This window comes from Thunnus maccoyii, chromosome 1 (genome assembly GCF_910596095.1).
Source record: "Thunnus maccoyii chromosome 1, fThuMac1.1, whole genome shotgun sequence".
Classification (NCBI taxonomy): Eukaryota; Metazoa; Chordata; class Actinopteri; order Scombriformes; family Scombridae; genus Thunnus; species Thunnus maccoyii.
Genome location: NC_056533.1, coordinates 9,228,658 through 9,244,418, shown reverse-complemented (window position 1 = coordinate 9,244,418; position 15,761 = coordinate 9,228,658). Strand labels below are relative to the sequence as shown.

General features: G+C 39.4%; 1 protein-coding gene across 1 annotated transcript in view; it reads right to left on the bottom strand.

Moving 5' to 3' along the window:
* Positions 1 to 15,761, bottom strand: part of ntrk3b (neurotrophic tyrosine kinase, receptor, type 3b) — a 179,209-nt gene that overhangs the window by 61,403 nt on the left and 102,045 nt on the right. The window contains exon 11 of the mRNA XM_042407707.1: positions 15,369 to 15,471. Coding sequence (XP_042263641.1) covers positions 15,369 to 15,471 — 103 coding nt within the window. The remainder of the gene's footprint in view (positions 1 to 15,368; positions 15,472 to 15,761) is intronic.

The following is a 15,761-nucleotide window of genomic DNA, read 5'->3' as shown; positions in this document are numbered from 1 at the left end:
TTTCATGCTTGGACAAACAAAACAGAGGTTAGATTTATGCTTGTTTGTATTTTCAAAGAGCATGTTTAATGTTACAGTAGTATTGATTAGCTCTAGTTCTAGTATTGATTAGTATTACTTTTGTAAAGCAGCTGAGCTTTTATTAAATGTAACCTGTAGCCTCACAAAATAATGTAACATTAAATGCCCCTGGCCTTGGAAGTAATGCTGGATTACTACTGTTGGGAACAAGCTAGTTGGCCACATTTGCACATTATATTAGAACAGACAAACATCCACAGCTAACACATTTGCTCTTGTATTTTTGTATCAGGAGAAACCATCATCCAAACCCTTTGTATACAGAGTATCTTTCCTCCTAAAGCCCCATGCACACTTCAACATGTGGAGAAATCCAAAGCTTCAAAAGTCCTGCTGTGCATAGTCATGGTTGCCACACCATGATTGGATAATCACTGTTTGGGGGTGGGGTTTCATGCTGACCTATGAGCAAGTGTTTCTCCCCACCCACAGTGACAAAGTCCAGTAGCAAATCAACAGCAGAGTCGTAGCTGCACTGTGGGCCCTGCTGCTTATCTCCAGCAGATGACAGACATGCACAGTGCCGAGAAACATTCAGTTCAAAGAAGTCTAATAATTGAGGATGGAGCAGTTATCTGAGAGACTGTTTTGTCTGTCTTGTCAGTATGAGCTAGACAGTCCAGCCGCCTGAAAGGCCAGACAATTTGCGCTCCAAATGTCATGTTGTGAGAAGGCAAACATGGCCTGGTGGAAGAAGGCCAGGGAGAGACAAAAGCTCAGGTTAAAGATGTGGCAGGCCTTATCGTACAATTATTCTGCCAAAAACCTCCTGAGAATACAAACAATATATTAGCTGCTACATTTTGTCTTAGAATATGCAAAAGATAAATAGTCATCTCCCACAAAGCATTAATCATTGATTAAAAAAATATGTTTTGCTTTCCTTGTTTTGCATTTTTTTTCTCGCAGTGTAGAGGAAATTGGATTTTGCCCTCTGGCACAGCAGTAGGATCAGATTGTGGGCTGCAGTAGCGTGGATCTTATCTTAGCCACAGCATTGGTCCAAAACATATTGCTGCCCCTCTCTCAGTGGAAATAGGCTTCAACTGTGCTTTACTGTTGACAGAGCAAAGGTACTTGACACACACACACACACAAACACACACACATACAAACAATATCCTGTCTCTCTCTCCCCCTTTCTCTCTTTGGCCCTGTTCACACCTGGCATTAACATGCGTCTTTGGTGATCTGATCACAAGTGGAGAGCTCTAAGTACATCAGTTCACACCTGGCATTAGAATGCATCTCCACATGCGCCTCAAGTGACCACTGTTTAGATCTCACTTCCCCACTCTATACGCAAATAAACACACAACGGCTAATCATTTCTGTTTGAAACGCAGTAGAGACTCTCACACTGAGCTGAAATGAAATGAGCAAACATAAATTAGGTAAATAGCATAAATACAGTCTCTACTGCGTTTTGTTGCTTATGGTTGCGCTAGGTTTCTTTCCTCTCCTCTGCTCTCTGTGTTTCACCTTTTAAATATACTTTATTAAGTTTTTGCAAAAGGAAAATTTCAAAAAGAGCGTGGCTCAGCCCCTCCCTCTCCACGCACACACGTAGCGGTGGTCCTTCATTGTGGTCCAGGACACATTGCATACACACTGCCAAACAATGCAGCCCAGACCACATCCGAATGTGGTCTGAGTGATTGGATCAATGTGTCCTCAATACGTCTTGGGTAAGCTCACACTTGCACTTAAACCTGTCCACTTGTGATCGGATCACCTGAGACGCATTTTAATGCCAGGTGTGAACAGGGCCTTTGTGTGCACACATAATGTACCATTCAAATATGTGTGTGTGTGTGCATGTAGGGGTTGGGGGGGTGGGGTAAATATATAAATCTAAATGATGCCAGCTCTCACAGACCCAGAAAGTGCCTATTGCAGCGATCGCCATGAAGATGCTCTTAAATCAGAGCTCAGTCCCTGGAGGTGGTATTAAATCAAGTGCACCCACACACGTGTACACACATGCTGCCAAACACACATCTGTAGACCTGTACATATGCAACATTCTGTAACATGATATGAATAAACGTGCAGTCTGTACATCATGCATATGATATGATGTCATTTACACGGTTTGTTGACTCTTGCAATCCAATTTGTAATGTTCTAATGAAATTGTAAATGCTAAGTGTTAATTTCAACACCAGTTTTGCTTACTCGTGTATATTTCTTGACTGTAATGATAATTATAATATTCTTGGCTGTTTAAACCTATGGAAAGTCATACATCTATCAGGACCAAGGAAATTTGTTTTAGAGCTGCCTCAGGGTAAAAAGAATTGAACCTACTACAGTGAAATGTTCATCTCAACAGTCACAGAGGAGTGTCAGCAGAGTAGCCAGTTCACCCATTAGCTAAAACACAGCTGAGCCAGCCTGTCAGAGCTCCCTGAACACCACCTCCTCCTCTTTCCGCCCCATATTTTCTCTCCTCCTCTCCTCCCTTTCTCCACGCATTCTCCTCCCTTGTTCGTCCTCTCCCTTCCTTTACCTCCCAGCTCCACCCCATGCTGCATTCAGCAGACTCTGATGTGCTGTCGCATTGTTAGCCTGTTAGCCTGTTTATTTAGCTCATCATCACAGTGCTCCCCTGGGCTACATGGAGTTTATCTCCCTGCCAGTTAGCTGCCATGAAGCCCAAACACAGAAATAATGACACTTTGCCAAGCAACTGAAGTGCAATATTACAGCTACAATACAGTTTTACAGCACCTATTGAATTGTCAGACCGATCAAAAGCACTGTAAATGGAACTGAAAGACAGAAGTTCATCTGGGAGTGTGTGTGTGTGTGTGTGTGTTTTCTTTCTTTTCTTTTTTTTAAAGCATGTCTGCTGAACAGGCATGCCTTTAATGGAGGGAAAGATATTCCTGTGACAAAGATGTTTCAGTTATAAAATACAATGTGCCCTGTTTTCATGAAAATGGATACTAAGTGCTGTGAAGTGTAAACTCTGTGGCACTAACAGATGTTGGTTCACTTGGTGGGCTTCTGTCACATTTTGATGACCAAAGGTGCATGCACAATCTTGATGCAACATTGAAAAACCTGGAAAAAATGCTAAAGCAGCACAAATACACCAGAGGAAATCACTGTTTGTAGTATCTTCAGGTGGAGTTATAACATGCTGGTTTACTGGGATGTATTCTAAGACTGATAGAGATCAGAACACATTTGAGGATAGTCCAAATGATCTGCACAATAAACCCTGAATTTGGAAACAGTACAACTGTGTTGAATAGCACAGTTATTTTTAAACTAGACGGGAAATGAGAAGAATACAGCCCACATTGTGGATGAAATTACAGATAAATGTAATCAAGAGTTAGCCTTGCTTACATAAGAAATTGAATTTAATGTGGCTTAAAACCTGCACTAAATGAAACATTTACATTTACAGGGCTATTTAACCTATATGAGAGGTGTTTATGTCATTTTGGACAGGTGCGCATGTGTGTGTTCACCAAACTAAAGCTCTGTGCCCTTTTATTTGCAATTAAAGGCCTGACACATAAACAAAACATACATGTAACTTCATGGCAAAAACAATTTCCATTGTTTCACCTCAGACCTTTTTGACCATAACAAACTGGATTATGGAAATTAATTTTTAAAAAGACTTGATGAAAAGAGCATTTCACCTCCATTTATACATCCAGTGGCTTCAACATTGCACGAAATCAGAGTGCATTCTGTCTACAAAAAGTCCTGTCAAGGGCCTAAGTGCTTACTGGCTTACTCACTAATACTGAATGGTTTCCTGCAGGGAATTCCTGTTTTCTCATACTACTCTCAACAGACAGGTCAGAGGTCAGGGTCAGCAGCAGAACAGAGTATGAACAGGGTTGAAGGAAAAATCCTTCAACAGCATTGCAAACTGCTCTGGATCAGACAGCCCAGTCAAATACAAATGGCGCTACTGAGGTAGCAAAATGTACAACCTACAGGGTGTTTTCAGTCATTTCACCACATATAAACACATAAAGTGACAATCTGCCAGGAGAGAGAGAGTGATTGTCGCTGTGACTCTGAGCACAAGAAGCAACATCCTGATGCCATCTGGCTGCATCTAATCATCGCCAGTGACACCCGTTTAGTTGCTATTCCTGAGCATCACAGCTCTTAATGCACATTTGAACTCCAGACACTTCTGGACTCATTACCAAGTGTTAAGGTGTCACAGAGACGGGGCACATAAAAAATGTGGTGACCCACAAGACTGTGACCTGTAAAATTGACATAATCTGCTGTCTTTGAGGAGCCAGTAATGACCCCTCATCGCCGTGTGACACACTCTCCATCTTCATTTCACACCCTCTTAGAGCAGCACAGATGGCCTTGCCATTTCCTTAACAGCCACTGAAGTCTTTCGTAAGCCGATCTGCAAACCTTGTGCATCTCCTGTTGCTCCTCACTGGAAAATATTGGAAAATGTATGGAGATGACGGGAAGGTGACTTGTTATTCAAGGCTAAGAAGTAACAGCTGTATGCTACCCAACTAAGTCCATCAGAAGGGTCCAGAGCAATATTAACACAGAGCAGAAACTGTTTCCTTCCTCACGTATTTATCCCCCATCTCTTTTGCATTATTGTGTACTAACAATGCTTTTCCACGGGTTAATACACAGGTTAATTAGGTGGGACAAGGCCACTGTAAAATGCTACTAAACCAGCCATGCAGGATAATTCGTCTTGCCTCAGAAGTGTCAGCTACTGCAGCTCCTTACTCTTTAATTCATTCAAATGAATTTTGTTTTAATTGTTTTATCCTCGGTGCTCACTAACTCCATTAAAGTGGAAAGAGAGAGGGAGAAAAAGAGAGAGAGGAAAAGATGAGCTACAGTAATCGTGAGACATATGAGGTACAGGGAGAGAGAGAGCGAGACACAAATAGAGGAACAGCAAAGAGACAGAGATGGTGAGATGCAGAAAGAGATTCGAGGAGATGCATTTTGTGTGTATGTGTTCTGTGTGTGTGCATGCTTCTATTAATAATTAATCCCCTAGTTGTGATTACACAACAATTACTCTCTAGAGCTAAAACTTTAACCACCCTTATGAAAGATGGAGGCTTCTTCTCTATCTATAACACAGAGACTGTGGTCTACCAGGCCCAGAGGTGTGTTAATGCAAACCGGGGAGAGGCTGATGGGAACATGGGCCGATGGGAATATGGGGAGATGGGAAGTGTAGCTGATGGAAAGACAGCTCCATATTTAACAGAATGAAAGCTGCCTGATGAATTCAGAGTTACTATAGAAAGATACATGCTGTGCAGTCAATCTAAAAGTGCAGTTTGTACCAAGATTTTTTTAGAACAGTGGTTCTCAACCTTTAGGATATGGATAGAGAGATAGTTTATTCACTATTACACATACACTCCAAAGTTATTCTACTGTAGTACTGTCTTTATTACACACATCGCAAAATAATGTGTGTATAGTAAAATACTTTCACTGTGATATAATACAGTGTATAGTGGAATCATGTAACTGTTAAAATAATATCGATATTAATATATGCAGAACAAATAAACATTGCAGAATATTGGGCTGTCTAATAAATCCATGATACAATATTGTAATTCTTATATGTACATATTTTATAGTAGAACACCATTACCGTATATAACAGTAGGAAGTTGTCACTATACTGTAGTATTGTACTATACTGTCAATCTTATATGTGCTTATTTTACTGTTATATAATATGTAGGTAAGCATTTGTCAACATTAATAATATAGAAGAATAAGGGAAAAAAGCTTATTTCCTCAGGCTTTCAGGATAGTGAACTCTGTTTTTACACATTAGCCTTTTTAGTACAGTCTCAAGAGGGTGCCACCCTGCATTTCACTGCACATATTTTATAAGCATGTCACAAATACAACCTTTGAATCTTCAGAATGTGCTACTATCAAACATATAGTACAAACATTGTTAAATGTATGCTGTAGAGGAGTACTGTCAATACTAAACCTATGATGCAATATTTTCATGCTTATTTGTGCATATAATAGATTACTTTTACTGTCATATGATATATAATATAATATGTCACCATTAAACACATATCAGGATATGCTGCTGTCAAACATATAATGGAGTACTGTCAATGTTAAATATTCTCACAGTTATATATATAGAATCTTGTCATTATTAAACATTATTAACAGTCACATCATCACCGATTTAGCAAAGAAATTAATTTCAGTGCAATAGCTGGTATTTTGTATCTGTCAGTATAAAAGAATCACAATCCGATCCAGCGTAGGAGTGAGTATGCGGCACCCTACATTTGGCTGTTACATAACATGAGCTGCTTGCTGGGCCAGTGGCTAAAATTCACACTGAATGAAGTAGCAGTTAGAGGTGGGCTTAAACGCTGTCACAGCATGCCTCTCTCTTTCAGTCTTTGAAAAATTGGATGCAGGAATATCATATCAGACCCTGAGTTGATGCTCTCTCGTGAGGTGTAATGAGCAAAACGTCTCCCTCCACAAGTAGAAAATCCAAACTGGAGTCTTGCCAAATGTTTTAGGAGTTGAACAAAGGGCTGAAATGTTGAGGTTTATGACTAAGCTACAGCTCTCGATTCAGCATGTTTGTGGGGCTACTTTTACAGTGCAAGTTACTTTCAAAAGCAAAGTTTCTTCCGCTAAGGCACCCTCTACTGTATCTGCTTTCATATTCATATTTTTTAGTCACAACCAGCCTTTAACATGGCTTGTTTCATGGTAACAACAAGGGCAGCATCTGCTGACACTGTGTAGCCAAAATTGAACAGTCAGTCCTGTATTCCAGGATGTGGGGAGTGCTGTCCAAGCTGAGTTCGCCGTACTCCAAGAGGTTTGTCTGGTGAGACTCAGTCCCTTAATGTTCATTAACTTGGAGGAAACTCATCAGCACTATACGCCATGAGTCTATTTCAAGGCCACATGTAAATTGCAGAGAATATAAGTGCAATAATCATTAGCAAAGTCCTCCAGGATAGGGAATACTGTATGGAAGGGAGGTTGAATGAGAGTTCAAGACAGAAATTCTTGTGTTTATGATTACTTGCAGAGCTGATGGAGATTCTCTCACCTTGAAAAACAAAAAAATATGCATGAATGCATCTCTATCCATTATGTGCATGTCACGTGATTTACATTGTGAAGCATTATCTTGAATTCCAGTCAAGAAATTCATTCTACAAATTTCCCCCCTTGTTAGTCTGCTATCAATAAGAATAACAACTCAGATCCTCAAAAGAAACCTGGCCAACAGTAAATTGGCTGACAAAAGATAGTGGGTGTATTGTGCAGGATAAATTTAATAATTGTGGTGCTACACAAGCTAAATAAAGTTTTAAAAAGGTGTAAAATTCAAAAATAGTATAAAATATGAAATATTCTGCTAATTTAAGAATATTGGATTGGCATCAATGCAAGTTTTCCAGATCAATACTAATTGAAACATGGAAGTACAATGTAGTCAGTACAATGTAGTTATCCCTGATGCATTTTCATGGACCTATTGTTCAGCTGTGCAGAAGACAGCTCTGCCTCTTAAATGGTTTACAGTGTAACTACATTTGTATTCATTATAAAACAAAATGCTCGTGTCTTTCACACGGCTAGTCCTTGCATCTTTACATGGCTGAAAAAAAGAGCAAACATGATATTTTCTGAACAGTTCCCCCTCGGGGACAGAGCCAAATTGCTGCAGCAGTTCAGAAACACTGCAGTAGAAAAGTGTAGCTTCTCCTACATCTGTATTCTACTATATCTTGACATTTTAAAGTTGCTATATTAAGCTGTTGTTCAACTGAGAAGGCCACAGACAACCTACTGAACTATTGATAGCAAAAACTGCTTCCAAACACCCAGTCAAAGTGCATTCAACAAGACCACTCAGCAAGCCTGGCCTTTTACTGGGAGTTACTTTACTTTATAATGTGTGGCACAGTGGTGCAGTATACAGCTCTGCAGAAAGACACCGAGAGGACAGAAAGCACTTAGCTATTAGCAGTCTAGTGCTGACAGTCCTAAGTCCAAAATAAAATAAAAACAAAAAATAGCAATCCTATTTGTCCCAGGAACAGCATGTCCACAGCAACAACCTCAGGCCACTCTGCACTCTATATCCATCCAGGGATAGACAGCACCACAGTCAAAGTCCTAGGGAAGGCTCTCATGCAACTTTTAAGTCAGATAAATAAGTAAACAACCCTTTTTTGTATTTTCATTTTCTATACAAGGTGCAAAGAGAAAAGAAAGACACGTGACATCATGCTGTGCCTGAGAGGTTGCAGGCAGCATTCCTTTTAGGGTTCGCTAAAAGCGCTGGCAGTCTGCGGCAGCAGCAGATATAACCTGAAAAATAACAGAAGATGACGACAGAGATGATGGAAGATGGACTTTACTTCCTAAAAACTGCTGTCTTTTCTGGGAAGAGATATGACAACAAGGACTTTTAAAAAAGAAAAAGAAGCACTTCCCGGTGTGCCTGTTGATGTTTTCTTGGCAGTCCCCATCTGTCGCATGCGTTCAGAAGAATAAATTACAGCCAATTAAGATGGCTGGGGCTGTAGCAACTGAGCAAAGGGTAAACACCATTTGTGCAGGAAAGACACGAGGTTTGTGTATTTGTATCTGCTGATGACGCAGAGCATTTTTACATGTGATTTGACGTGTTAAGTTGCAAGACCTGAATGCAGATGGAAAATGTTTAAAATGATCTCCGTATAGATTTTTTAAAACGTTACAATTACTTCAGACAAAGATATAATGGAGAAAAAACTATTATTAAAACAATATAAGAACAACTTAAAAAAATATATATCTTCAACAATTTATGTGGCAGCAAAGTCTCATATGCCACACTTCAAAAAAAGGCTTCTAAAACATCCATAAAACATCTGTCCAAAATGAGAGAAGCCAAACGTGTTTTTTCCTCCATTTAAAAGTCTCCATTTGCACAAGATCAGTGAGCGTGTTAATGTGTTCGCACATTTCTTCCCTCTGTGATTTAGTGTGAATTCACACATTCAATACAGTTTTTTTTTCATTTTGTGCCAATAACAAAGCTTTTTTTCAAAATATATATTGATCAAAATCACTACTTAAACTGATGAACATTTCCCTTTTGCCAATTCTTTTGTCATTGCCATCACACATGTATTTAAATTGTCATATAAATTATATGTATTAAAAAATCATACTTATACTGTCATATAAGTATGATTTTTTTTGTTATAATAAACATTAAAATAAATTTATATAAGTATAAATGTACAAGCTCCAAAATCGGCCGTTAGACCTAAGTGATTAATTTTATTCACTCATTCATTTTATTTTCTTAAATTTGGTCAAATCAGTGCACAAGGCAATATTTTATGGAAAACCCCGAAAAACAAGTTATGTCACTTTCATTGCTTAGAAGACACTTTTCTGTTATGCAATGAAAATGATGAATGCAGCCATGATCATGAAATATTATCCATACATTAAGCAAAGATTTGTTTGATTTTCCTAAATTTCTCAGACTAAAATGGACCTTAGTTGAATAGTAACCATACTAACACCCAGAGATGACATAACATTCACATAGAATGACTCTTCATTGCATTTATATTGTATGTTTAATTGACTCAGTTTCTATTTTTTAACAGTTGGTCCACTTAGGAAGGCAAGCAAGACACATTTAATTGAAAGATAGCAGATAGCAGAAGCAGAAAATTTGCTTGACTTGGTATAGACGCAATGATCAAAGTGTCTGTCTGTCTGTCTGTCTATTGGTGGACATGTTTCACTGCTTGGCGGCAGAGCTCACTCTGGCCACTGGAGGACAAGCGAGGCAGTGATGCAGTAAATGCTGCAGTGTGTGTGCATGAGTGTGTGTGTGGGCTGATCATCCCCAGGCCTGGTTCAGGTAATGTAGCGGAGAGGAGGGTAAGCTGCCCTGACACACACGCCTGGATCACAGAGGCTGGCAGGCTGCCGCAGGGTACAGTTTGTGTATAAGTGTGTCAGTGTAGGTGTGCATGTATGAGTGTGTGTTAGTGGATTTCCTTCATTTACCTACATGTTTATCTGTGTGTCTAAAAACTTGAAAACTGTCTGTTTTGATAATCAAACAATGAGAGTGGACAGGCTAATGTCTTAAAAATGTCACAAGTTTAGTTCTCACAGCAGCCAACATGCTCTTCTGATCACTGAGAGAAACCTACCTGTGCACTCTGAGAAACGCTGTTACTGTCACTGTCACTGTTGAGAAACAAGCTAAATGGCTAGATGGATAAATTTGATTAAATGTGAGCAGTGTCTGCTCACCTTGACTCACATGTAATCTGCTACCTGGTCCCTCAAACTCTGCCTCATCTGACCCTGACTTCTTGGTGTCTCAGCATTTCTGGGTCAGTCATTTGCTTCAGTCAGCATTTCAAATCTCATAGTATTAATAGGGTTAAAGACTCACGGCCACTTTTGTTTCAGATGCATTCTGCAACTACAGACGTGTGTGTTATTTATCCAACAGGCACAATGGTCTAAAAGTACTGTTTGTCACAAGGCCACATGAAAAAAAGTGAATAACAAATGGAGATACAGTAGGTGTGATTTATTGTGCAACTGCAACTAATTGCTGCTACTGCTTATTTTCATTATCAATTATTCTGCTGATTATTTTCCTGATTAGTGGATTAATTGCTTGGTCAACAGAATGTTAGTTAATAGTTTCCCTGAGACCAGGTGATGTCTTTAAATTGCTTGTTTTGTCCAAATCCAGTCCAAAAGATGTACAGTCTACTATTATACAAAACAGGAAATATTCACATTCCAGACATTGGAACCAGTGAATTTTTTGCCAATTTTGCTCGATAAAAATCAATAAAAACAATCAATAGAATATCACAATAGTTGCAGATTACTGTTCTGACATTTGACTAATCAATTCATTGACAAATCATTGCAGGTCTAATTTCATGTAATTTCACACTTGATTTTGACCTGCCTAAGGGACTACAGATGAAGCTATAAACTAACTCTGGTACAGTACATTAAATGGTAACATTTATGTTTAACACTGTACATGGTCCCAATAAATACATAAATAAATAACCACATTTTGACGATGACAGTTTAAAATCCTGCACTTCTAAAACCGCTTCCACAGGTAAGGATGGTTGTGGTGAGGAAGACTATACTCTATTCTACTAGAATCTAAATGACAGCAAAGGTTGAGGGCACCACAAGAAAGTGTATATGAAAGCTGTGCTGATGTACTGTAGGTCATAAACTAAAAATAACACAGCTATACAAAGAAAGAAATACATCAAGTTTTAGGGAGTTCAAGAAACATCCATCTTTAAACTTCTGATTGATAACCACCAACTAACATGAATGCCTCACAATTCAGTTCTTCCATCATTTGTCAGCTCCTCCTGAAATGTTACCTCTGTCTCTATATTTTGAGTCTAAACTCTGGAGTGAAATGCAGCCAAAAATAGTGCCTGTATCATCTGCTCCTTATGTAAACACACAGCAGCTGCCAACAACTATTGTGGATGAGCCCCAGAAATACCCAGAATGCAGCACAATGTGGCACTGATTCCAAAGCCCTATCGGGACCCTCAGAATTAGATCAAAATGGTTTTATTTCCAAAATTCAAATCTGTGTAAGTATTGTACTAATGACAAAAACTCTGTGAGACAGAATATCAAATGAGAATCAGAATACACCGGAACTTATCAAGTATCAGTCAGTTCCTTTTTACAATTGTATTTTCTTGATAACCTAATTATTTTAATCACTTTTAGGTGTGTGAATGACTCCTTATCCCCAGCTTTTCTGAAAGTGTGTGCACCCATGCTAGAATGAAGCTAGAAAACACATGTCATGGTTTGGTTTATAAGGTATTTAAATTTTGCAGTCAGTAACAGTTTATAAAGTCAGGTACTGCACTCTGTCTGAGAATAGATATGTACCCTAATAGGTTCAAAATGTATGGAAACCCCAGGCATGGATCTCCATTTTGAGAAGGTTTTATTGAGAAGATGAGTGAGGTGACAAAATGATATACTTTTGTTACTACTTATACTTAACTTTAGTGGCTGCTCTTACAGCAGCAGGGTAATTTTCTACCAGAACATAAGAAAAGATGACAGGGGAGCATAATACTTATTACTGACATGCTGAGTGTCTTTTTCTAAAGAAGTATTATTGATTCCCTGCTGACAAAACTCTCTGTCAAAGACACTTCAAAACCCACTGGTGTGAATCACAAGATGAAAGATGAGCCTCTTGCTTAAACTGCAAAATATTTTAGCTGGGAGGTAAGTTGACAACATATTGATCAGAGCAACAAGTTATCTACAGTACAAGTCCATTTTCATGTGCACACATGTGCATAAGCACACATGAAAACACACACAGACAGGAAGAAAGTACCTTTCATAACAACCATAATTACAACCACATAAACTGAGCAGTGTATCAGTAAGAGCTGTAAATGCAGGGCAGCCAGTGGATGGACCTGGCGGTGGGCCTTGAAATGCTAGCAAATCAATTGAATGTAGTTCACACACACACACACACACACACACACACACACACACACACACACACACACACTCCAACCACATAAAAGGAAAAAAAAAAAAAAGAAAAACTGAGTTTTTATTGGATGCCCAGAACGGTCGGTGATCAAACTCCAACAACCAAAAGAGCCACAGTGATTTAGTGGAGCGAAAATCCATTATGGCTCCATCCAAAGGTAATGACTTCTTCAGGCCTTCCAGCTGATTCTCCAGAACAAGAGTGGGAGGGGCAAAACACACACACACACACGCACACACACACACACACACTGGACAAATAAGGTCTTTGTACAGAACAGTTTGAGGTCCTGAAAGAGCCCATACTGACATCACCTCCCTTTAAGTCTTTTATACCTCCAATCACTCACAGTGACAGTGGAGATAGCAGCATCTCTATTTAAACCGAACCACAGTCAAGTGCTACAAACTACTACCTTATAAAAAATGAAAAGAGAAACCATGGCAGCACTACATGATAATGATGCATCTAATTTATTAATTATGTCATGAGGACATAAAGCTTAGTATTATGGCAGCAATAATGTAGAACAAAGCTGTAACAGTAGTGAATAATCATCCTGTACATCATAAGCTGCACTACACGGTCCTCATAACACTGACCGTTATGTGAAAACTGGGGAAAAATACTCAAATTCAGCAACAGTAATAGCTCAACCCAATAATTTGCCCAGCCTTCAACATTCCTCCTTTTACTGCGCTATTACAGTAATTTCAAAAACTATTTGTGTGGCAGTTTAGTTGAAATTACTCTAGGAAAAATACGAGCAGAGAAAAATGTTGAAAAATGCATTTCAGTCCGTTGACAGAACATGTTGAGGTGCCCTTTAGCAAAGCAGCTAATCTTAACACTTTGTACGAAGCAGTGAGCGTAGCTGAAAGAACTGTGTGGTTCTCATTGAGATAGCCCTGCAATGCAATTTTTAAAAAATGCCCTACAGTGTCCAAGAGAACTTTGGACCTTGCCATCAAAGAGATAAATTACCTTCTTCAATACTCCTGCTTGGAGTGTACTGAAACTGAATTTGAAGCACCCTTTTGCTAAGAGTTGAAATAACTCTTACAGTAACACAAGGTGCTCTGAGCATTAAAACATGCTAAGCTCTCAATGCTGCCGGCGGTATGAAGCTGTGCTTCCTTTTATGTGAGAGCAAGTGTTTAGAATCAGGCAGTGCTGTAACACTGGTTCCAGGTGGACTGTGAATTAAATACAAATCACTCTCATGGTTGCAGGTGGGTATCATAAATATTAAACTTGTGTTGTGTAAAATGATGCATCATTAGCAGGCGGCTGTGGCACCAATTAAATCTTATCACATATATACAAACACTGCCTGTCATGTCATCTTGCTTTTTTAATCTTTTTTTTTTCATCAGGATTTGTGACTTTTGTTTTCTTTATGTCCGACGAGTTTGTCTGCACTGCTTAAATTCATATGACTTGCCATGACATTACAAGCACGTCTGTAAAGCCTCATTAGCTACAAGACTCATCCTTGATTAGAGCCAGCTTTAAGCCAATGCAGTAATTGCCGCCCCCTAAATAATTACAGCAGAGAGTTCTTTACCGAGGTAAGTAACTAACTCTAATCCTGTAAAGTAGGTAATTAAGGGGTGGTGGCAGCTAATGCCACTTTAGACCATGCTTACAGTATGAAATGAAGAACATGCCCAGTTTGAGGTGATGAGTCATGGTGGCATGTTATTTGAACATACTGTTGGATTAAAGAAAAAGAATGGCAAATGGTAGAAACAGACAGATACTGTAAGTAGAGAAAGTAGACAGACAAGCAGACAGAGAAGAAATCCATATGAAGAAGGATCTTAAGCTTGAATCCATGCACCTTGTCATGAGTGATATACAAACTCACCCCAAAACACCACACACGAGCACACCCCATCAGTCAGCCTGCCAAATTATAAGAGCTGGAGCTGGCGTCCAGGTGGGCAAACACTTGAACCTGAATCACAAGACCTGAGGCCGCTACTGTCCTCTCCTCTCTGCTCTGCTCTCTGTTCCTAGATCAGCGCTCTGAAGGCTTGTGCCTCTTCCACAACACCAACGCCAGAGAGATAAGCAAAAACCTGGAGCTGACCCAAAATGAAAGCTCAGCATGCACAAAAGCCATATTAATCCTACTGAATTCCTCAGCATGATCGACAGCGCCGAGCCCACTAATTAATTCAGGATTCCTTCTGCGATCGTTCTACACAGCAGACACAGTGAGAGTATGAGGTGTATGTACAGTGCATTGACCTTGTTTGCATGTGCACTGTCCTTTCATATTGATCTTGTTGTCTGCATGTATGTATTTGATGGGTGATTGCAAATGTAAAGCCGTTAGCAGAACTCCTCCACATGTGGCATGCTGCAACACAACACCAAGATCATTAATTGTCCTTTCCAAAGGGAAAAAACTTTATTTTCCCGAATGAGTCCTCTTTGGGGATATGGCTTGAGTGCTGTACAGTAAACATGCAGTAAAAAGTAGGATTTCTACAGTAACTGCATCTGTACATTTTGTGGCGAACAAAGGTTTTTAAGAGAAGATTAGCTGGGGGAATGGATTTTGCACAATGATGCAACTGGCAGAAAGTGAAAAAAACCCCCTAACAAAGCTAATTGTCTGCCTGCCTATCTGCTTGTCTGACTATTTGTGTAGACTTACCTTTCATACCGAATTTGGAGCGCCGGCCGTATTTGTTGATGAGAACAAAAAGGACGAGGAGGAGGACGCAAGCGAAGCCCGCCAAACCCACAGCGATGGAAACCTGAGAGAAATTAAATGCTGCATCAGAGGACATCGTAATCCTTTCCAGATTTCTGATCACCTTAAATACTGCAAATCAGAGTTTAATCCACTGGATTGAGACTACTGCTTTCTCATATATTACAGCAGTCTGGAAAAGAACAGTTAAACACCTGTCTTGGCTGTGATGTATTTCAGCTGAAAGAATAAAATTTAAATATGATCCTCATCTATAGCCAGACTTACTCACAGTGCGGTTTGGAGAAAAATGCAGCAGCTTTTTCACACTTGTTTGTACTACGTGATTTTGAA